A 25,235-nucleotide genomic window follows, 5' to 3' on the forward strand; every position below is an offset into this window, starting at 1 on the left:
TAATGAAACAGCAACACCCTTCAGGCAACAGTTACATTCCTTAAGAGTTGGCTCAATTATTCCCAAAACAGTAGTTTACTAAGTGATTATTTGAAAACATTTCCTTCTGCCCTGGAGTGTATGCTGGCAAGGAAAAATCGTCCAGAAACTAGCTGGGTCAAGAGTGGCTTCATATGTTTGTACCAAGGGTTTCTAATTTTAGATTTATAAAACTCACACTTTGCAGAAAACCATCAAGTTAACAGCTAACTGGAAAATAATTCTACTGTAAAGCACTGTAGTTGTTTCATATTTTCGAATATGAAGTAATTGCTTCGCAAGCAGATTGGAAAACAGATGCACCATTCAGCTTAGTGACTTTTAACTTTTTTTTTAACACTATATCCATATGTTTTGGGTTGATTTGGGCCGTTTTGAGAATCAGTAATAAAAGGAAATAATGGCAATCATAAGGATCATGGATATTTCCAAAACTTATATATTGCAGAGATAGAAGGATGACATTCAACCCATCACGACCATTGTTTTTATAACTATCCTTTCATGAGTAAAGTGTGGAGTGTGATGGATGACTTTTTCTTGGGAGTGGGAGGCATCACCTGACCAAGAATAAGTGAGAACTTGATTCTCAAGTGATGAGTATTCTAAAAACAGGCAGGATTCTTAATTTGTTATTTAATCTCAAGATAGTACCTGTGACAATGTAGCTTCAACTCTGGTTTGCTATCTGAACTTGTAACAATCTGATTCAAAGGTAAAGTGCTTCCTTTAGTACCAAAGAGTTGCTTCATCAGAATTACATGTCGCTTGTGCCAGCTTAGAGTGTAAAAGACACATCTGTACATTTTCAATTTATGTCAAACACCAACAAATGTTTGTATGACTGAAGCATGATTGTTTTCTGTGAGATGTATAGCATTCACTTATGGAGAATATTGAACTGATTTATAAACATGGGTTGTCATTATAACTGAACAACTGACTTTTATCTTGAATTTTAGAAGAACCTCTTAACAATTGTTTTGCTAGGAAGAATGCGTGAGTTGATGCACTTGTCCATATTTTATTTCAAATGCAGTAAGCCTTTAGCTAGATTCTGATTTCCTTTATTCTTGAACATAATACTGGTTCTTTTTAAAAAAAATATCAAATCTGCATGTTTTTAGCTGTATGCTAAGATCATTATAAGAGCCTTTCGTCATTTTGGTAATTAATAATGGAATAGATCATAATCCTTAAATCTATCTGCTGATATTTTCATAAGCTAAAAATAGTTTCACACATCCATGCTGAGCTCATCAATTTTGCCTCTAACTTCCACCCTGCCCTTATATTCACTTGGTCCATTTCTTATACCACCCTTCCCTTTCTTGATCTCTCTGTCTCCATCTCTGTCAACCAACGTCTTTTACAAGCCTACTGACTTCCACAGTTAGCTCAACTATACCTCTTCCTACCTTATCTCCTGTAAAAATGCTATTCCCTTTTCTTAGTTTCTTTGCCTCTGCTGCATCTGTTCTTAGGATACGACTTTCCATTCCAGAGCATCAGAGGTGTCCTCCTTCTTTAAAGAATGGAGTTTCCCTCCCTCCACCATTGATGTTGCTTGCCATCACCTGCATCTCCTCCATTTCCCAAACACCTGCACTCTCCAACCTGATGGCATGAATATTGATTTCTCCTTCTGGTAACCAAATCCACCCCCCCACCACACGTTAATCCCCACTCTGACTTTTCACCTCTTTTCGCCAGCCTATTACTTCCGCCCTCCCACCCTGGTTTCCCTCCTCCTTCACTTTCTCCTATGGTACCCTCTCCACTCCTATCAGATTTCTTCTTCTCCATCCCTTCACCTATTACCTTCCAGCTAACCTCTTTCCCCTCCCCCCATCTTTTTATTCTGGCATCTTTCCTTTTCTTCTCAGTCCTAAAGAAGGATCTTGGCCTGAAATGTTGACTGTTTATTAATTTTCATAGATGATCTATGACCTGCTAAGTTCCTCTAGCATTTTGTGTCTGTTGCTTTGGATTTACACCATTTGCAGACTTTCTTGTGTTTATAGTTTATCCATTCAATGTTCCTCACTCTGTTGTATTCAGAATTCATAACGTTAATTCATATTATTCAAATATACTAAAATCTCTGATATCTTCAGTCATTCTTAATACATCAACTTATGACTTGAGATCAAAACTATCTTTTTTCATGGATAGTAAGAGTGAATGTGTAAATGCTTAACTCTCATAATATTGGTCTCACTAAATATTGGTCCAAAACCATTGATTGCACCCACTACAATGAATTTGCATTATAATGTACAGAACAAACCCAACTTCTATTAAATTCATAGTAATGGGAAGTTACGTTGGGTTCTATCTATATTTGTATGCAATCTTGTATTATTTAGAAAGTGTTCTGTATTTTGGCTGGTATTGTTAAATACATCTGTAATATGTGAAGCATTCTCATCCATAAATAATATTCTGCTTGACATCATCATGAAAATATTTCATTTTTCTTAAATAGGGTTTTTATTTGTAATAGACACATGTTAGTAGTAGTATTCCAATCTGATCAATTTGATCACAGCTGAAAATTGGCTAATTAGACTCTACAGGAAGGCCAGAAAGCAATATGATTATTCATTGTTGCAACATACTGGTCGAGAGAAAACCATTTTTACAGAAGTCTATTCGTTGAGTTGATTTTAATCAGTAGAATAAAAATCAAGGTCCGCTTTCATCATGGTTATCAGAATCAGGTTTAACATTACTGGCATTTTTGTGAAATTTGTTGCTTTGGGGCTGTAATACATTGCAATACATCATAATAAAAGCTATAAATTACACTAAGAAGTATATATTTAAAAAAGAAAATTAAATTAACTAAGTAATGCAAAAAAAGAAGGAAAAATACTGAGGCAGTGTTCATCAGTTCATTGTCCATTCAGAAATCTGATGCCAGAGGGCAAGAAGCTGTTCCTGAAACATTGAGTGTGTGCCTTCAGGCTCCTGTACTTCCTCCTTGATGGTAGCCTGAGAAGCAAGCATGTCCTGGTGATGGAGGTCCTTAATTATCGATACTGCCTTTTTGAGGCATCGCCTTTTGAAGATGTCCTTGATGGTGGGAAACCTAGTGCCTATGATGGATCTGCTTGAGTTTACAATTTTCTGCAGCTTTTTCTGATTTTTTTCCATTAGTTCCTCTATACCAGATGTTGATGCAACCAGTTAGAATGCTCTCCATTATACATCTGTAGAAATTTGTGAGTTTTTGGTGATATACCAAGTCTCCTCAAACTCCTAATGGAATATAGCCACTACTGTGCTATCTTTGTACAGTCGGCCCTCCTTATCCGCAGATTCCGCATGCGTGGATTCAACCAACCGTGGATCGGGAAAACCCTGAAGTGCTCTCTCCAGCACTCATTGTTTGAGCATGTACAGACTATTTTTTCTTGTCATTATTCCCTATACAATACAATATAACAACTATTTACAGAGTATTTGCATTGTATTAGGTATTATAATAATCTAGAAATGACTTTAAAGTACTGGCAGTCCCCGGGTTATGAATGAGTTCCATTCCTGAGTCCATCTTTAAGTCGGATTTGAAGTCGGAACAGGTACATCCAGTATTATTTAGCATCAGTCAGTCAAACGTTTTTCTTAGTATATAGTACATATTTTACCTTTCTATGCATATAAAACACTTAAGAAACATAGGTATTTCAATAATTAAACCACTGCATTGCTTAGTAATAATTGTAGCTTTCATTGGGGCAGGGCCTTTCACATGCTCCATTAAAATTGTTCTGATCACTGACCGACTGTAGCCTAACGCTTTTCCAATGACCGATGGTGTTTCACCTCTTTTCGATCGCTTTATTACTTCCACCTTATTTTCAATCGAGATTGTGGTTATTTTCGTGAACAGAAACACCGTGGACTCAGATTGCGCCGCCAGGTCCTAATATCCACCGCACTGAACAAGTTAAATAAAGTCTGGGGTTCCGCTGGGTCCTAAAGACCATCACACTGAGACAGGTTAAATAAGAAACTTGAACATCCGCGTTTTTTGGTACCCGCGGGTGTCCTGGAACCAATCCCCCGTGGATAAGGAGGGCCGACTGTAATTTCATCAATATGTTGGGGCCAGAGTAGATCATCAGAGATGTGGACACCTGTGATCTTGAAACTGCTCACCCTTTCCACTGCTGATTCCTCGATGAGGACTGGTGTGTGTGTTCCCTTGAGTTCCCCTTCCTGAAGTCTACAATTAATTCCTTGGTCTTACTGATGTTGAGTGCAAGGTTGTTGTTGTGACACCCCTCAATTGTTGTTGTGACTCCCCTCAATCAGCTGGTTTATCTTGCTCCTGTATACCTCCTTGTCACCATCTGAACTTCTGCCAACAATAGTTGTGTCATTGACAAATTTATACATCATACACCAGCTAGCATGGATGTTTAGATCTTTGGTCAGGAACAATGCAAAGGGAGTGTGCCTCTGGAAGAGAAGGCATGGGGGCATTGAAAAAAATACATTTTACTTCTACATCAACAAGGACATACAACACACAATCTAAAACTGCTGTAATCTAAAGCTTGTGGCGACCCATTTCCTGGCTCATCCGAACTGGCTCACAATTAGCCAGCGTTCTGGATAAGGGAGATAGCCTACGGGGGTTTGCAAGCACAGAGCTTTGGAGCCTCTGCGCTACGGGGGGCAGGTTGAGGGAGGATTAAAAGCAAGGCTGGGTATTTCAAATAAAGTTTTTCTTCGACTGCAGTTACCGACTCCGTGTCGTAATTTTAGCGCTGCATGTAGCACACCGCTACAATTGGTGACCCCGACGGTCCGAACGATTTTTGGACCAGAAATGACCGACGCCGCCTCTGTTCATGCGGTTTCGTTGAAACTGCCGGGTTTCTGGACACAGCGACCGAACCTATGGTTCCAGCAAGCTGAAGTCCAATTCCACGTTCAGCAAACACCTGCGGTCACCCGAGCTCAAGTACAGTGCTTTCGACCGGGAACTGTTGGCGCTCTACCTGGCAATCTGGCATTTCAGGTACTTCTTAGAAGGTAGGCCCTTCACCGCGTTCACGGACCACAAACCGCTTACCTTTGAGTTTACGAAAGCGTCCGACCCCTGGTCATCCCGCCAGCAACGCCACCTGTCCTACATCTCTGAATACATGACAGATGTCCGGCATGTCTCGGGTAAGGACAATGTCGTGGCAGATGCGCTCTCTCGCCCTACCGTTCATGCCCTTTCCCAAGGAGTAGACTTTGAGGCACTGGCAGAGGCACAGCAGGCAGATGAGGAGATTCCGAGTTACAGAACCGCAGTCTCCGGTTTGCAGCTCCAGGACCTCCCTATAGGCCCAGGTGAGAGGACCCTACTCTGTGACGTCACCACCGGCCAGCCCCATCCAGTTGTCCCGGCACCTTGGCGGCGACACGTTTTCGACTCCATTCATAACTTGGCGCATCCCTCCATCCGGACAACTGTCCAGATGGTTTCCAGCAGGTTCGTTTGGCACGGACTCCGCAAGCAGGTCAGTGTATGGGTCAAAATGTGTATGGACTGCCAGACGGCCAAGGTGCAGCGGCACACCAAAGCCCCACCGCAGCAGTTCCACCCCGCCCACCGGTGTTTCGACCACATTCATGTGGATATTGTGGGCCCCCTGCCAGTGTCGCGAGGAGCGCGGCACCTCCTGACTATCGTGGACCGGTTCACAAGATGGCCGGAGGCGATCCCGCTCACCGACACCACCTCCGAATCTTGCGCCCGGGCATTGATCGCCACCTGGATATCTCGCTTTGGTATGCCGGCCCACATTACCTCCGACAGAGGCGCCCAGTTCACCTCCAGCCTGTGATCAGCTATGGCCAGGCTTTTGGGGACTCAGCTGCACCACACCACTGCCTACCACCCACAGTCGAACGGGCTAGTGGAGCGTTTCCACCGTCACCTGAAGTCGGCTCTCATGGCCCGCCTGTGAGGAGCTAACTGGGTGGACGAGCTTCCATGGGTCCTACTCGGCATTCGCACGGTGCCCAAAGACGATCTGCACGCCTCGTCGGCCAAGTTGGTGTACGGCGCGCCCCTGGTCATCCCTGGGGAGTTCATACCAGCCCCAAGGGAGCAAGAGGAAGAACCCGCAGCAGTCCTGGGCAGACTCCGCGAGAGGCTCGGTAACCTGGCCCCCATACCCACTTCGCAGCATGGGCAGAACCCGACCTGCGTACCCAAAGACTTGCAGAACTGTCCTACGAGGGGCCGTTTACGGTGCTCCGGAACAGCGGGTCCACGTTCGTGCTGGACGTTGGGGGGAGAGAGGTTTTCACGGTGCACTGACTCAAACCGGCCCATGTGGACCTGGCGTAACCGGTTGAGTTTCCGGCACCGCAGTGCAGAGGCCGACCTCCGAAGCAGGTTCCGGCCCAGACTGTGGACACTGGGGGGTGTATCGCTGGTTCTGGGGGGGGGGGTTATGTGGCGACCCATTTCCTGGCACATCTGAACCGGCTCACAATTAGCCAGCGTTCCGGCTAAGGGAGATAGCCTACGGGGGTTTGTGAGCACAGAGCTTTGGAGCCTCTGCGCCACTGGGGGAGGGGGGGGGCAGGTTGAGGGAGGCTTAAAAGCAAGGCTGGGTATTTCGAATAGTTTTTCTTCGACTGCAGTTACTGACTCCGTGTCGTAATTTTAGCGCTGCATGTAGCACACCGCTACAAGCTTACAATTGTTGATTCTGTGGTTTATTTAAATTTCTACTTATTTAACTGATATTGTGGAAATCCACTGAATACACTAGAAATAATAAGATTTTGCATTGCTTGAATTTAATGTTGTGGTGTCTGACAATTATTTTTCCTGAGGCAAACCTAATAACGATAATCACTCAAAGAAGGTTGTGCACTCCAGTTTTTTTTTAAATGTTTTACCCTGCTTTTAAAAAGCTTTCTTTTCAGACTCAAAAGGAATTACTCAGTAGCTATCATATCCCTACCTGATATTTGTGTATATTAATATCTCTTTAACACCTTCTTCTTAAACAGACTCCACCCTATTCCTTCAGGTTCTCTGTTTTGGTTGCATCTTTCCTGACAATGTCACCTTCTGTGCCAGTATTTCAGATAGGCCTTTCTTTTTCCTCAACCATGGGCTCCTCAATTTATTACATTTTCTTTAGAAGATGTTAGGTCATCAACTTGAAATTTAACTTTATTTCTTCCTTCATGTATGGAGACTGATTTGCTTTTTATTTACTCAGGTTTTAATCTTTAAGTGAGTACCTATTGTTATTTTCTGTCAATTTATAAAGCTGCACAATCTAAAGTATTGAAACTGTGAAGAATTTATGAAGTAACAAGAAATTGATTAGACTTTAAATTAGTCTTAAATGTATTCAACCCAACTTATTTGCAGCGCTCCATGGATAGTTATACAGAGATTGGGCCAGGAGAAGAGGTCCTCGTACAGTTGCGAGATGAACGCGAGCAACACTTGCGAATGGAAGAGATAGAACAACAGTTGAAATGTCTGGAGGCAATATCCAGTGATGCTGCTGTGAGTAAAAAATAAATTTTACAAGCTTTGTAAATGAAATTGCATGTAGTAATGGGCATTGTATGTGAAGAATTAGTCATGGAAGTGAGAAGTAGGAGCTGTGTTTGAAATAGTTGCTTTTCTTACTTATATGACAAACTTATTGATTATCATTTGTTTCATTCACCTTTGCAATATTGGCCCCACATATCTTGTTCTAAAGAGGATGATTAATTCACTTTGTATAATTATAGATCATTCATTATATTTCTTGGCCTGATACCTCTGGCTTGTGGTTCTATAGGGAAGTCTCACAGGTACTTATTGCCTAAGGTCAGCACATCCAAACCCTAGTTTTACACCATCTATAGCATGTGTTGGAGGCATTTGATTGGGGTAGCCAACTTGGATTAAAAACAGGAGTTGAGGCTTTTTTAAAAATCTCACATTATTTTTTGAAAAATATGCTTATATCAGAGACATCTATAAGTGGTTACAGAGCTTTTGACAACAGCACAAATACTTGGGATAGGGGTCTGTGAATCTACACCCGAGATTAAATCACTGTTCGTGGTTTTGCCACACTCAAAAGGTTTTCAATAGTTAAGTGCAGCAAGAATACTATGGAAGTGGTGAGTGTAGAAATGGACTGTTTCAAACCACAATATTATATGAAGGGTCTAACCTCCCTCGAAGAAACCCTTGACCACTGAAAAGGTGTCGGTAATCCAGAAAAAGTTGTATTGTACTCGCATTGCTTACTCTTACTCCATGCAGCGTTCATTATACAGTAAATCACTAGAAACAAAAAAACTTTAAAACTACTTAAAATGAAGCTCAGTTCGGAAGAGATTTTGTTCATTAGCAACTCATAAACTAAAGTTGATTGTAATTTTGATTTGCTTTTCAAAATAGAACAAAGGAGATTTTACCATCAGTCTTGTTCGCCACTTCTTGAATGTTACTTCTATGAACAGTACATGCCTTTTGTTCACAACCCCAAAGACATCTTGAATAATAACAAATGTTTGTTATCTTTTCTTTCAAACTGGTAAATGGTTTGGATTATTGTACTATTAAACAAATCTCTAAAATCCTACCTCTTCCATGACTTATAGCCCAAGTTTTTTGCTGACACTATTATTTTCAAACCTCGATTACTTTTTGAATTTATCCTAAATTTAGAGTTTTCTCCTGGGGATCTGGTTCACGAACACCAGGATAATTAGTGATCAACAATTTAATGCTGTCTTGTAGCAGTGCTCAAACTCTGAAAATATGCAGAAATAAAAACAAGTAATTTGGGAAAAATTATTAAAATACACCGTGAAATATAAATTGCAATTTAAAGCTTATGTTTATACAAACAGTAATGAACAGCTCCTTTCTGACTTCAGAATGTTCTAATGTTATTCCTAGTCAATGAAGCAATATATAGATTATAGTTACTGTTGTAATTTAAGGAAATTTTGTGATAATTTGTGTATAATAAGTTCTACTGTAGGGGTTAAGCAGTGTAGATGGTTGAGTGATCTATAATTTCCTCTAGTAGAACAAAACAAATCCTGTGGCTCTGTTTGGATGAGATTATTTAAACATCTGGGTGTGTAGCAGTCTCTCTGGGGTTGGCTCCTAAGTACTGCAGAGATTTTGACAAAGGAATTAGCCTGGAATACTATTGGATAGTGTGATCTTTACACATGATATGATGAAATATTATGTAGTATTTTGTGAACATATATTGCTCTTCAGAAATCTGAAGTATAGTCCACATGCATGAAGCCTTCTAGGAAATATACCAGTTATGCACAACGTCTTCTAAGCAGTGGTCCCCAACCACCGGGCTGCGGACCGGTGGTTGGGGACCACTGTTCTAGGCAAACCTAGTGATGTCAATTGGAAGGGAATTAATGATTGATACTCCTCTTGTAATATTTAATGCAAATATGCAATTCATCAATGGCATGAAACCTTGCCTGCAGGAGTAGGACTTCACAAGAGGATGAAAACTTATACTGATAGATTTAAGCGCAACTTAAAGAGGCTGATTCCTACTACCTGATGACTATAGCAAAGCATTGTAGGGAAGTCCAACAGTTAATATTCTTTCATGATGTTCATGAGGCCATCAAAAAATTTAAATTCTTTATTCTTGGGGTGTGCAATCATTGTGAACTTTGTTCTAGGCACCCAAATCTAACGATGCACGTCAAAGATAAGTGACGTCCATGTCCACCAATATGCCCTGTAGTGTTCTCGCTCAGGTGTAAGATAACGCTGAACTAAACACCGAGGTAAACCATGGTCAATGAAAACAGGATTGCAGTAAGATTAACCATTTACTGTTCACTCTTCCTCATTAACGTATGGTGAAAACTGTTGATAAAACAATACAAGATTTGTACAGTATTTGTTTCCTTCTTGATATTACATTTACATCATAAATACTTGCAAAGGTAAAACTACAACAACTACGTTACATTAAAGTGCAGCATACAGTCAGAATCTACCTACGCCATTGACTGCTTTAAATACACTTCAACACAAACTATCCGCAACTCTTTAACTAACGCAAACATAAACCTTATCAACTGTCATTACTTTTAACAGAATCAGCGTTAACATTTTAATTCAACATATCGATTATCTCATGAACTTACAGCGTTGCTTCACTGTGTTTCTAGTGCGTAGAAAGACAACTTTTCTTGCGCTGATCCTGCACATGTGAACCCCCTCCTTCCCGTTTCTCCAAACCGGTATTCTCCCACAAGATGCGGCGAAACCAGATGTGATGTCATCGCATGCCGCGATATATCACAGACAACGAATTTACTTTAAACAATCCTAACTTTAACTAGAAAAATGCTAACAAATGAATTACTAAAGCGAAAATATTATAAACTAAACAAATGCCATAAAGACAGCACATGCCCCACTGCACAAAGTGGCTCTGCTAAAACAAGTGTTAATTCCTGTTGGAAAATTTAACTTTTTTTTAGGTCTGCTGAAAATCCTGCTAGGTGAAATTCAGAAGAAGGAATTTTGAGACCATTCCAAACTTTCAGACACATAGTTAATTTTATTGGGGCAGATTGTACTGACTGATTGCTAGTGGCTTTACCACGTATGACTTCCCACGGCATCCCTGTACTTAACACTTGAATCCAGGGGTATTTCCTAATTGTACCGAGCTCAGGGGCCAGATACGCTTCTTATCCCCACAGCTTCACACCAGTGGTAGTACTGGATTTCAGAAGGCCTTTGACAAGGTGCCACACATGAGGCCACTTAACAGGTTAAGAGCCCATGTTATACAGGAATGATACCAGCAAGGATAGAGCATTGGCTGATTGGAAGGAGACAAAGGGCGGGAATAAATGGAGTCTTTTCTGGTGGGACTGCTTTTTACATTGTACTGTATGTCAATGATTTGGATGAAGGAATTGATGGCATTGTGGCCCATTTTACGGGTAATACAAAGGTAGGTGGAAGGGCAGGTGGTGTTGAGGAAGTAGAGAGGCTACAGAAGAATTTGGACAGTTTAAGAGAATGGCTAAGAAATGTCAGATGGAATACAGTGCCAGGAAGTGTATGGTTATGCAGTTTAGTAGAAGAAATAAAAGGGTAGACTATTTCCTAAATGGAGAAAAAAATTCAAAAATCTGAGGTGCAAAGGGACTTCGGAGTCCTTGTGCAGGATTCCCTAAAGGTAATTTAGCAGATTCAGTCAGTGATGAGGAAGACAAATTCAATGTTAGCATTAATGTCGAGAGAATTAGCATATAAAAGCAAGGATGTAATGTTAAAGCTTTATAAGGTGCTGGTGAGGCCTCATTTGGCGTATTGTGAGTAGTTTTGAACCCCTTATCTAAGAAAGGATGTGCTGACATTGGAGAGGGTTTAAAGGAGGTTCAAGAAAATGATTCTGAAATTATAATGCTTATCAGATGAGGGGCGGAACTAAAGATGGCGCCAGAGGGTGACTTTTCCCAGCTCATCAGCATTTGAATTTCTTTAGCCAGGGAGTGGTGAATCTGTGGAATTCATTGCCACAGGCAGCTGTGGAAGCCACGTCTTTGGGTATATTTATAGCAAAGGTTGATAGATTTTTGATTAGTCAGGGCATGAGCATACATAGAATAGTACAGCACAGTACAGGCCCTTTGGCCCATAATGTTGTGCCAACCCTTAAACCTTGTGTCCCATATAACCCCCCACCTTAAATTCCTCCATATGGGGAGAAGGCAGGAGATTGGGGATGAGAGGAAAATTGGATCAGCCATGATGAAATGGTGGAGCAGACTCGATGGGCCAAATGATGTAATTCTGCTCCTGTATCTATGGTCTTATGGTTAATATCCTTATTCAAAAGTATGTAAACCCAAGGGGTTTTGTCATCTTTTTATCCCCATTTGAATTAATATTCTAAATGGTTTACCCAAGTTGTGTTGCAAAATACATTATTTTTTATGATAATTTCATGTAAATTATGTAAACGTATCTCCACACCTTCATCTTTTAGTTTGTTTGTCCTTCACTCAGTTTGATTCCTTCTACACTCATTTCTGTTTCAGTGAATCAGTTTAGTTCATTCAACTCATTATGTCATTGATCATTAGCATCCTGTTTGTTATCTTTGTTTAATCATGCACTGGCCAAAATCCGAGAACTCCGTTGGTCAGGGTCAGCCATGGTATTGTGTCCTGCTTGTCTAGATGCACAAGCCAGATCAGTACGATATGGAGAGTAAGCTGTTGCCCGTGTAGCAAACTCCCCCTTCCATGCAGCTGATGACCACAAAGGAACAGCAGAGACCGATACAGTTTGGCACCAGCGGTGTTGCAGGGGTTGCCAGTCAACATTGACTTCAATGTAGGATGTGTCTTATGGATGCCAGCTCCAGACCTTTCCCTTGGGGGATTTACACTGAAAGCCTTCTCCATGAATGGGTATAGCCGCAAGGCAGCAGAGGCGTGAGATCAGAGTTTTCCTTCTAGATCAGTTACTAACCACAGCTGACAAACCCCATCTGCCCAAAGCGACTGGCCTTAAGATGCCAGTAACTACCTTTTCCCCTTCTTCTGTCAGTAGAAACAGCTCTGCCAGGCTTAGTAGCTAAGCCACACGTGAAAGCCAAGGAGGTGGACTTGGATGTCAAAGGCTGTTTGAGACCCATGTCATTAGAGCATTTAATAGATAGTGGGACCTTGCCCCCATTACCACCGCTGGCTATAACAACTTTAAATTGTAGCTGTATAGGACCCTGGCCAGACCCCACTTGGAGTACTGAGCTCTTTTCTGGTCGCCTCACTACAGGAAGGATGTGGAAACAATAGAAAGGGTACAGAGGAGATTTACAAGGATGTTTCCTGGATTGGGGGGGCATGCCTTATGAGAATAGGTTGAATGAACTCGGCCTTTTCTCCTTGGAGTGACAGAGGATGAGAGGTGACCTGATAGAGGTGTATAAGATGATGAGAGGCATTGATCGTGCGGATAGTTGGGGGCTTTTTCTCAGGACGGAAATGGCTAGCAGGAGAGGACACAGTTTTAATGTGCTTGGAAGTAGGTACAGAGGAGACGTAAGGGGTAAGTTTTTTTACTCAGAGAGTGGTGAGTGCATGGAATGGGCTGCCGGCGATGGTAGTGGAGGTGGATATGATAGGGTCTTTTAAGACACTCCTGAATAGGTACATGGAGCTTAGAAAAATGGAGGGCTATGTATGGGTAACCCTAGGTAACTTCTAAGGTAAGTATATGTTCGGCACAGCTTTGTGGGTGGAAGCCTGTATTGTGCTGTAGGTTTTCTATGTTTCTATCTAAAGTCTTCATAGCTGCCTCTGACATTTTGTGAGATCTGAAAAGACCTTTTGACAGCGTGAGTTGACAGAAGGTCACTGGGGTTGTCCGGGGCAGGGCTTGGTGCCTAAGGTCTAGCTGCTGCTGAAACATGCATATTTCTTTATCTACTCCTTTTGTCTGATTTCTATAATTTTCATTTACTTACATCAGCAATCTCATTTGGTATGGAGGATCCTGATGAGTGCTTTGAGACATTTTTTTTGCATATATATGCTGAAAACAGAAGATACTATCTTTGTAAGTTCAGATCGTTCTGCTAAATTATGGGGTAGAACCATAAACTTCAACTAGCATGTCACACTTGAAATATATTTACAGATGGGATTACTGTAATCAAGCATATTTTGAGCTTGCAAAGACTTTCTGTAAACTGTACACAAGTATGTAGATTATACCTGAACTGCTTTGCTTTGAACTTAGAAAATGCTGTTGAGTTGTGACCCAGAGGCATTAATTTGTTCATGTCAACTTAGTGTCCTGAATCGCATATATTTAATTAATTTTTCTTAGTATCTTGGTCAATTTAGACCAAATGAACTTTGAATTTGATGATATCTGTTAGAAATATATTACTTGCTAACTACACTATAGATAGATAGATACTTTATTGATCCCAAAGGAAATTACATTGTCACAGTAGCATTACAAGTGCACAGATATACAAATATTAGAAGAGAAGTAAAAAGAATAAAAAATAAGTTTCCACAAACAGTCTAACAAAAGGGTGTCACCTCACTTCATCGGCTATAGGTTGACTCAGTATAGAGCCTAATGGCGGACGGTAAACATTAGAACATTAATGAGCACGTAAATGTTTTGTGGTTCCTTGGTACTTGAAACTCCTTAGGTTTCTTCAAGTGTGCCAGACGCTTTCTGGAAATTACCATACCTGTTTTTTTCTGGAGGAAGTGGATTATATTTCATGATTCTTTCTCACATAAATAGCATAAACAGCATGGCATATATGTTAGGTGTGCCCAGGAAGGATTCCTGACACAGTTTGTAGACAGCCAACTGGAGGAGAGGTCTTTCTGAATTTGGTACTAGGCAATGAACTGATCAGGTGTCGGATCTCTCAGTGGGAGAGCGGTGACCGCAACTCAAAGCCCTGGACAGGGATAGGAGCAAGTGGTACAGGAAAGTATTTAATTGGGAGAGGGTGAATAATGATGCTATTAGGCAGAAACTTGGGAATATAAATGAATGGTAGGCTCATTGTGAAAGTCAAGAGGCTTGGGATCCAGGGAAGCTTGGATTCAGAATTGGTTTGCCTATAGAAGACAAAAGATAATTGCAAATGGAGTGTATTCTTCCTGGAGGTCAGTGACCATTGATGTTCCATAGGGAACTGTTCTGGGATCCCTGCCATTTGTGATTTTTATAGATGACTTGGATAAGGCAGTGGGAGAGTGGGTTAGTAAATTTGCAGATGACATGGAATTGTGGATGTGTAGAAGATTGTTGTAGGCTACAATAGGACATTGACAGAATGCAGAGCTGGGCTGAGTACTGGCAGGTGCATTTCAACCCGGAGAAGAGTGAAGTGATTCACTTTGGAAGGTCAAATTTTGAGGCAGAATACGGGGTTAATGGCAGGATTCTTAAGAGTATGGAGGAACACAGAGAGATCTTGAGGTATGTATCTACAGATCCTTCAAAGTTGCTGGGTAAGTTGATAGGATGGTTAAGTAGGTGTATGGTGTAAGTAGGTCCATTACTCATGGGATTGAGTTAAAGCGGCACGAGGTAATGTTGCAGCTCTATAAAACCTTGGCTAGACCACACTTGGAGTATTGTGTTCATTTCTTATTGCCTCATTATAGAAAGGAAGTAAATGCTTCAGAGAAGGTGCAAAGGAGATTTATTTATTTAAATGTTTACCAAAGGTGGTGATGAATCAGCATTCAAGAGGATGATTGAAAACTTGGCTGAGTGGAGTCATAACAATGTCAGCAAGACCAAGGAACTGATTGCAGACTTCAGGAGAGGGAAACCAGAGGTCCACGAGTCAGTCCTTATTGGAGGATCAGTGCTAGGGAGGGCTAGCATCTTTAAATTCTTGGGTGTTACTATTTCAGAGGGCCTTCCCTGGACCCAGCTTGTAAATGTAATTGCAAAAAAAGCATAGGAGCGTTTCAACTTCCTTAGGAGACCGTGGAGATTTGGTATGTCATCAAAAACTCGGACAAATTTTTATTGATGTGTAGTGGAGAGTGTATCGATTGGTTGCATTATGGCCTGATATGGAAATACCAATGCCTTTGAACAGAAAATCATACAAAAGGTAGTGGATTTGGCCTAGTACATCACTGTTAAATTCTTCCCAACCATTGAGCACATCTACATGAAACAAAGTCAGAGGAAAGCACCATCCATCATCAGAGATCCACACCATCCAGGTCATGCTCTTTTGTCACTGCTGCTATCAGGTAGAAGGTACAAGAACTTCAGGACTCACACCACCAGGTTTAGGAACAGTTACTACCCTTCAAGCATCAGGCTCTTGAACAAAAGGGGGTAACTACACTCACTTGCTTGTCCATTGAGATGTTCCCACAATCAATGATCTCATTTTAAGGACTCTTAATCTTCATATTTCATAATCTCATTATGTATTGCTATATTTGTATTTGCACAGTTTGTTGTCTCTGGCTGATTTTTCATCTATCCAATCATAGTTCCGATTCTATAGATTTGCCGAGTATGCCCGCAGAAAACGGAATCTCCGGGTTGTATGTGATGACATATATGTACTCTGATAATAAAATTTACTTTGAACTTTGAACTGTGATTTTGATATTCAGTGTGGAGTAGGCCCTTTCAGGATTTACTTGGATATTGCCTGGATTACAGAACATGCGTTATCAAGTTAGGTTGAGCAAGTGAAGCAAAGGTGGTTGAAAATTGACTTGATAGATATGATAAGAGTAAATGGTTAAATGGATTAAATGATTAGCCACAGATTTATTCTCGGGGTGGAATGGCTAATACCAAGAGGCATTTACTACACAATTTAAAAAGTAAACAGTATAGAGCTACTGGTGCTTCATACATGATGAGACCTGGATGGTGGCAGAGAGTTCAGTAGTTTTATTGCCTGGGGGCAATTTCCCATCTGAACAATTCTTGTCTTAATGCTACATACCTCCTGCCTAAAGGTAGGGGGTCAAAGAGATTGTTGGACCGATGGGAGGAGTCATTGACTCAGCGTAGGTTGGTGTAAGGTCCGCTACTTTTCACATTAAATGTTAATGATCTGCATGATGAAATTGATGACTTTGTGGACGATATTAGGTTGGGGGAAGGTTATGTTGAGGAAAGAGAGTGCACAGAAGGATTTGGACAGAGAATGGGCAAAGATGAGGCAGATAGAATACAGTGTAGGGAAGTGTATGGATTTGACGATCATGCATTTGAAGAGGAAATATAGGCATAGACTATTTTTTAAACAAGGAGCAAATTCATAAATTGAAGTTGCAAAGGGAGTTAGGAGTCCTAATGCAGGATTCCTTAAAGGTTAACTAGCAGAGGTAAGCCATCAGTAAGGAAGGCAAATGGAATTATTAGTATTCATTTCAAGAGGACAAGAATGTAAAAGCAAGAATGCAATGCTGAGACATTGATCAGACTACATTTGGAGTATTGTGATCAGTTTTGGATCCCATATCTAAGAAATGATGTGCAAGCATTAGAAAGGGTCCAGAGGAGCTTTACAAGAATGATCCAGGAAAATAAATTGTTAATGTATGAGGAGTGTTTGATGGCTCTGGGCCTGTACTCACTGGAGTTTAGAAGAATGAGGTGGGATCTCATTGAAACCTACCGAATAAAGAAAGTGAGGTGGAGAGGACATTTCAAATAGTGGGAGTGCTTAAGACCAGATGGCACAGACTTAAAATAGAAAGTTGTCCCATTAGAACAGAGATAAGAAGGAATTCCTTTAGCCAGAGGGTGGTGAATCTGTGGACTTCATTGACACAGATGACTATGGAAGCCAAGAAACGGGTTATGTTTAAAGTGAAGGATGTTGACTTATAATGGTGTCAAAGGTTAAGAGGAGAAGGCAGGAGAATAGAGTTGAGAGGGAAAATTAATCACCCATGTTAGAATGGCAGATCAGACTCTGTGGGCTGAATGGCCTATTTGCTCCAATGTTTTATGGTTTTATGTTCTAAGTGGTAGAAACAGCTACTTTAGGGGCATTCAATAAACTCTTTTGATAGGCACAAAGTTGAAAGAAAAATAGAGAGCTATGTAGAAGAGAAGGTTTAGATACATGTTAAAGTAGCTTAAAAGGTCACCACAATATCATGGACCAAGGGGGCTATATTGTGCTGTAGTGTTCTAAACTCAGTGGCCAGTTTATTAGGTATAAGAGCGGAACCAGGTGTGGTCTTCTGCTTCTTTAGCCCATCTGCTTCAAGGTTTGACATGTTGTGCATTCAGAGATGTTCTTCTGCATTCACTGTTTAATGAAGGTTGTTTAGGGAGCATTTGCATAGGGTTCTGAATAGTTTGTCCCCTTGAGGCAGAGAAATGATTACAGGGTGAAAGAGTCAATGGTTCGCAAGAGATTTGGAACATCTGGTCAAGAGGAAGAAAGAAGCTTGCTTAAGGTTTAGGAAGCAAAGATCAGACAGAGGTCTAAACAGTTACAAGGTAGGTAGGAAGGGGCTTACGAATGAACTTAGGAGAGCTGGATGGAAGCAAGAGTAGGCCTTGGTGAATAGGATTAAGGAAAACCCCCTCGTCATTCTATAAACATGTGAAGAATCAGAGGATGACTAGAGTCAGGAGGATTGATCAGAGATATAAGAGGAATGATGTGCCTGGAGTTGGAGTCGGTAGGGAAGGCCCTTAATCAATACTTTACTTAAGTATTCAGCAGTGAAAGGGATCTTGATGAATGAGGTCAGCATAGAGCAGGCTCACGTGTTGGAACATATTGATGATAAGAAAGAGGATGTGCTGGAACTTTTAAAAGACATTAAAAGAGAGCTAAGTTTCTGGAACTAGATGAGATATACCCCAAGTTTCTTATAGGAAATGAGGGAAAAGAATTCTGTGCCTTTGGTAATGACCTTTGTGTCCTCATTGGCTTGAGGATTAGTTCCTGAAGATTGAAGGGAGTCAAATATTATTCCTTTAGTCAATAAGATATACTGAGAATAACCCCATAGCAGTGGACAAACTATTGGAGAGGATTCCTAGAAACAGAATTTACGAGCAGTTGGAGAGCCTGGTTACAGATGATTAGCATGGCTTTTTGATGGGAAAGGTGATGCCTCAGAAGCCTGATTAAATACTTTGAGGAAGTGACAAACCAAATTGATGAAGGCAGAGCACTGGATATGGTGTATGTGGGTTTTAGTAAGGCACTTGGCAAAGTTCCCGTAGGGTCATTTAGAAAAAACAGTAAGAATGGGTTCCTGGGAAATATGACTGTGTGGATTCAGAAATGGTTTGCCCACAGAAGTCAGAGGTTGGTAGTAGATGGGAGCATATTCTGGCCAGTGGTGTTCCTCAGGGATCCGTTGTGGAATCCCTGTCCTTTGTGATATTTATAATTGATAGATGGGTAAGTGGTAAAGTGGATATTAAGTTTATTAAGTTTTCATATGGTGCTGTGGATAGTATAAGAGGTTGTTGTAAGTTACAATGCGACATTGATGGGATGCAGAGCTGGGCTGAGAAAAGGCTTCAGGCTTTTACCAGGATTTCAATCTGGTAAAATGTGAAGTGATACGTTTTGGAAATTCAAATTTGAAGGCAGAATATAGAGTTAATGACAAGATTCACAACTGTATGGAGGAACAGGGAGATCTGGGGGTCCACATCATTAATCTCATAAATTGCAGTGCAAGTTGATAGTGTGATTAAGAAGGTGTATGGGATGCTGGTCTTCATTCTTAACTGAGGGATTGAGTTCAAGAGGCATTAAGTAATGATGCAGCTTATTAAAACCCTGGTTATACCACACATGGAATATTCTGGTTGCCTTTTAGAAATGGTATGGATGCTTTGGAGGGGATGCAGAAGAGAATTTTAAGGTTACTCCCTGGATTAGAAAGCTTGTTTTATGAAAATAGGTTGAGTGAGCTAAGGCTTTTCTCTTTGGAGTGAAAGAGGCTGAGAGGTAATTTGACAGAGATAGAAGCTGATAAGGTGACAAGAAGCATTGATAAGAGGCTTTTTACAGTCTTATAGTTTTGGTGGGATGCTCTGATAATAAATGAATCTTTGAACCTTTGAAAGAGTGCCAGAAACGTTAAGGTGCTTGGAAGAAGGTATAGGGGAAATGTTGGATTGAGCTTTTTTTACACAGAGTAGTAGGTTTGTGAAAAACACAGCCAGGGATACTGGTAGAGGCAGAATCATTAGGGACTTTTAAGAGACTTTTAGATAGGCACATGGATGAAGGAAAAGTGGAGGCCTGTGTGGGAGGGGAGGGTTAGACTAACCTTGGAGGAGGTTAAAAGGTTGGCACACATCATGGGCTGAAAGGCCTGTACTCTGCTAAACCTCCATCCATTCACTTTGATGCAATCTGGATGTGGTATTTAGCCTCAAGTGTAAGTTAAGAAGAAGTTTGTGGCTAGAGCACGCAACACTTTGTTTAATTTATTACTATAACTTATTAATGCTCCAATAGCATGTAACTGTAACTGCAGGAGAAACATGGACAGAGGACCAAATCATATTCTACCCAGTCTGTTAAATAAATCCTAGTAGAGATTGCCTTTCATTTTGTGGAAAAGGTATTGGAACTGTAATTTCATTTACTAGATGGCCACACTGTGCACATTTCCATTGCACTGAATAAAATTTAAGCTACTTTCACACTGGATAGACCAACTTTCCCAAACTCCATTAAAACAAAATAGCTTGACTGATTTAGAGATGAAAAACCTGAGGATCAAGAATGGCTTGCTTCCATTGCTCGTCCATGGGATCTGAGGTCACTGAAAAGGCCAATGTGGAGCCTGCAGTCTCTACCACAAATGCAGCAGAATATTTATGACTGGAGGTGGTGTGCTCTGCTATTTTTGCTCATTTCCTGAGCTTCCCAGAAAGAGACTCAAGGGTTTTATTGCCTTCTTATTTTCCTTCTCTGTTTAGTTTGGCTACTGTCAAGGCTTCCCAAGAATCAGTGAGAATGTTAATGGATGCCTGGTGTCCCTATTTAGGAGTCTGGTATTATTACTAAGGATGATGTGGCCTGCCCATTGGAGCCAGCTGAATATAATAGGAATATCAAAGCCTGTGCAGTTGGCCTGTGTGATTACGTTAATGTTGGCTCATTTATTCTGCCAATGGATTTGGAAGATTTTGAAGGGACAATGTTGTTAGTAACTTTTTGAGTACTCTGAACTGTCTGCTCTAGGTGGTTAGTGTTTCTGTGCATACAGGAGTGAAGCAATGTTTCCTCTAATTTGTAATGACCAGTGGGTGCAAAAATCTTGTGCCATGCAGCTTTTTGCCCAGGAACACCAACATGTGCGCACTGAATAATTTCTTCAATAAAAACTATCAATAAGCCAGTTCTAAAATCTGCAGACAAATCATTGCAAACTTGCCAACAAGGTAGAGGGTGACGTTTTGTGCACTGTTTAAATTTCTTTGTGCGCTAGTGGTAAAAGATGTGTGCGTGCACGCATGCACACACCTTAAAGGGAACATTGGAGTGCAGGGATCACAGGTAACTTATGGAACATGAATTTTCATGTCATGTTTGAAGTCCTGATTTCATATTCTTTGCTTCAGATGACCAAAGGGTAATCTAACATGCTGGAAGCATTGATAATTTTTGCCATAATTCATGTCTTCATTGAGAAGTGGCTCCTGAGTCCTCTTAATAAGAACATAAAAACATAAGAAGTAGGAGCAGGACTAGGCCATCTGGCCTGCCGAGCCTGCTCTGCCATGCAATAAGATCATTACTGATCTGATCATGGACTGTTCTTCACCTACCTGCCTTTTCTCCATATCCTTTAATTCCCCTACTATGAAAAAATCTATCTAACCTTGTCTTAAATATAGTTACTGACATAGCCTCCTCTGCTTCATTGGGCAGAGAATTCCACAGATTCACCACTCTCTGGGAAAAGCAGTTCCTCCTCATCTCCATCTTAAATCTACTTCCCTGAATCTTGAGGCTATGTCCCCTAGTTCTAGTCTCACCTACTAGTGTAAACAACTTTACTGCCTCTATCTTACCTATTGCTTTCATAATTTTATTAGTTTCTATATGATCCCCTCTCATTCTTCTGAATTCAAGCAAGTACAGTCCCAGGTGACTCAATCTGTCCTTATAGTCTAACCCCCTCATCTCTGGAATCAACCTGGTGAACCTCCTCTGCACAATCTCCAAAGTGAGTATATCCTTCCTCAAGTAAGGAGACCAGAATTGTACGCAGTTACTGAAGGCAGATGATCCATATCCAACGGGGTCTTGGGCCTTGATTGACACAACAGTGCCGTGGAGCAAGATATGTCAAGGACTTTAGTTTTAAGAAAGTTTACTGTAAGGCCTATTCTCTTGGGGACTTCTGTGAGTGAATCAGTAATGATCTTAAGCATTGCTAGCATGAAATACACACTGCAGCTTGAAGACTGAAGTTGAAGTGACCTTGCTACGGAGTGGAGACAATGGAGGTTGTCTGTTTTTCATTTGGTGTGTAGAATGGTTCCATGGCAGTGGATAGCTCAGAATCAGAATCAGAATTTGGTGTAATATCCCTGTCATATGTCTTGAAATTTGTTGTTATGTGGCAGCAGTACATTGCAATACATAATAAAAGCTGTGAATCACAGTAAGTAGACATGTACATATATGTAAAAAGTTAAGTAAGTAGTGCAAAAAGAGAAAAAGAAAGTAGTGAAGTAGTGTTCATGGGTTCAATGTCCATTCTGAAATCAGATGGTGGAGGGGAAGTAGCTTTTCATAGGTTGTTGAGTGAGTGCCTTCAGGCTCCTGTACCTCTTCCCTGATGGTAGCAATGAGAAGAGGGCATGTCCTGGGTGGTGGGAGTCCTTAATGATGGATACTGCCTTTTTGAAGTATTACTCCCTAAAGGTTTGCTGGATGCTGGGTAATCTAGTGCCTGTGATGGAGTTGACTGTATTTACAACTTTCTGCAGCTTATTTCGATCCTGTGCAGTGGCCCCTCCATACCAGACAGTGATGCAGCCAGATAAAATGTTCCTCATGGTACATCCCTAGAAATTTTAAGTGCAAAAGAATTTCAAGAGCTATCTTGTGCAAAAGAGCAATTCTGATCGAGGATAGAGGCAGAATAGTGTTGTAGATGGTGCAGTTTTGCAAAGAGAGAAGAGCAGGAGCAGTGACATGGGCTTGCTTGAACCCAGTTTGCATTGGAATTGTATATGTGGTGGATCTGTTTGGAATCATCATATTGCAGGCATTGAATAGAGATAAATGGAAGCTAACGTACAAGCTGATATGGACTTTGCCCGTTTCGTTCATTTGACAGGCCTTAATCATATAACACTTCAGCAAGATGTAATCCCTGTGAATTAACAGTTCTTTTAAAATCAGGAGCTATTGACTTTGTTACCTGTTTCAAGGAGTTCTACAGAATTTTGTACCACTGACACTTTGAGCTTTATCCCACTTTAATAAATTTCATATTGTGCATAGGATAGTATTATGGAAACATATTTTCCCTTGTTTAAACATCTAAATATCATCACAAAAATGATAACACATATAAATTAAATCTATTAAGCCACAATATCTGCAGAAATTAAGTGGCAATACATTGCCAATCAGAATATTAATTGTAGTATTTGTAAAAACTGATGAAACATAATATTTACATTCACTTTGAAATTGAGTGGAAGGTAATATTTGCATTTACGTTGCATGAATAACAAGCTTAGAGGTGCGTAATTAATAGGTAACAGGCATTTTTGAAAATCTTCACCAGTTTAAAAAAAATCACAAGAAATGAATGTAATAAACTATTAATCCTGTGCAGATTTATCTGCTGTTTTCACAAGCCTACCATTTTGTCTTTGAACATGAATTTTCACGGAGATGATGTTTTATCTTGTTCCCTCGGTGGCCTGCAGTTACATATTGCTCACTATGATCAAAGCAAGAGTGATTCTTCACTGCATTCCTTTCACCTCTGAGAACCTGGAAACCATTCAGTACTACTTCATTAAGTATACGTCACTGATGTGCAACTAAAAATATATTCAAATTTTAATAGCATGGTTGCTAGGTGCCAAGTGAAGGAATCTTTTGGACAAAAGGTGACAGATTTGTTGTTTCATTCTTTTTGGACATTTGTGACTTTAATTCGTTGATTGTGATGGGATATAATGGCTGGTAGTGAAAGCACTGAATTCCTGAATTTTGCTGCATCATTGTTTAAACTGCATCTATTAACACATTTTAACAAAGAGACTTGATTAAGCATGCATTTTCCTGTCTATTACATTCAGCTTTGCAAAGCTAGGTGTGAATATAATTATAAAACTTTTTTGCAGTTGTTGATGCTTTCCCTTGAAGCTTGTTATTTTTCAATATTTAGTGATACTAAATGTACCAGTTTTCCTTTGGTTGCATGAATTAACAAAACTCATTGGAAGAATTTTTTTTAGAAGAGCAGTAAACCATTCCTGAGACAATAGCAATGAATTGATTCATGGAATTTGTTATGACAAAGCATGCGTTAGGACCTATCTGTGGCCATTATTTTTCTATGTAGACAGCTTGGATTCACTACAAATTGTGTTTCAAATATTTATTTAGAAAAGGAAAACCATTTCAATGGTTTGTTTGAAAGAAGTTCCCTATCCAGGTACTTAGTGCTGCATTACATTTGCGAAATATTGGTTCCTCTGAACATATTGAAAAATATGAAAATTGCAGTAATTTTATATAACAGAATTTTTCATTTATGATTTTAATTGGATTATTATTGTCACACATACCAAATGAAAAATAAGATGAAAGCACACAATTTTAATTTTCTGGAACAGAAATGTTGCATCAAATCAAAGAGTTAGGGCAATCTCTGAAGGCAGGTTTTCCAAGTCTCTAATGTTTTTGTGTTTTATGGAATAATTGAGATCTAAAGTGGAGTTTGATATAAAGCAGATTAAAGCTTGCATTTCTTCACCAACACCCTTCTTATCAACATTGTTTCCTGCTGGCACTTCATATAAATATGCCAGCAATGCTTTTTTATCAGATATGCAGGCACATTCCATTCTTCTTAAACTTTTCCGTTACGGTTAATAGAAATATTCATTTGGGTTGGAAGTACTGTACTGAGGTTCAGACAAAATAAATGCTTAATTTGATAGCTTCCAAAAATGATTACCAGCATCACAACACAGGATTAAATTAAAACCTGCCTCTGATGCAGGTAGCATTTGAATTTTGTTGTACTTGCTAATTTCAGTGATTGCCGGATAGCTGCATGCCTCAAATTGTGAGAGGCTAGCACTGCTTGAAGTTAGGCAGCACTACGCAATACCAAGTTGAGTCTCATAAAGAGGAGCTACATTGAGGCTGTGGTTGCTGGCATTTTTCAATGAAGATGTCTATACTGACAACAGATAATGTACATGCTGTTCCCCACTGAGGTTCAGTCAGTAGAGTTTGTCCTTAAAATCCTTGAGCTGATGTGTTCTGCTGTTGAGCCCTTCTTTCCTTTCTTCTCCTCCCTCTTTATGAGCTTGCCCTGCACTCCATGCTCTTTACTCATCAGTTACTGAGATTGTAGAGCTGAGGTTGCAATTAGATCATCTGTAATGTCACTGAATGGTTGAG

The 25,235-nt window shown here is 40.4% G+C and overlaps 1 protein-coding gene across 5 annotated transcripts in view; it reads left to right on the top strand.

The window, feature by feature from the left end:
- Window positions 1-25,235, top strand: part of fsip1 (fibrous sheath interacting protein 1) — a 418,033-nt gene that overhangs the window by 240,801 nt on the left and 151,997 nt on the right. For 4 of the 5 annotated variants that reach the window (XM_059955503.1, XM_059955521.1, XM_059955494.1 and 1 more), the window contains one exon: window positions 7,445-7,585. The exons of the other annotated variant lie outside the window; for it this stretch is intronic. In XM_059955503.1, coding sequence (XP_059811486.1) covers window positions 7,445-7,585 — 141 coding nt within the window. The remainder of the gene's footprint in view (window positions 1-7,444; window positions 7,586-25,235) is intronic. 5 annotated transcript variants of the gene reach the window in all.

The sequence above is a fragment of the Hypanus sabinus genome, chromosome 2 (genome assembly GCF_030144855.1).
Source record: "Hypanus sabinus isolate sHypSab1 chromosome 2, sHypSab1.hap1, whole genome shotgun sequence".
Lineage (NCBI taxonomy): Eukaryota > Metazoa > Chordata > Chondrichthyes > Myliobatiformes > Dasyatidae > Hypanus > Hypanus sabinus.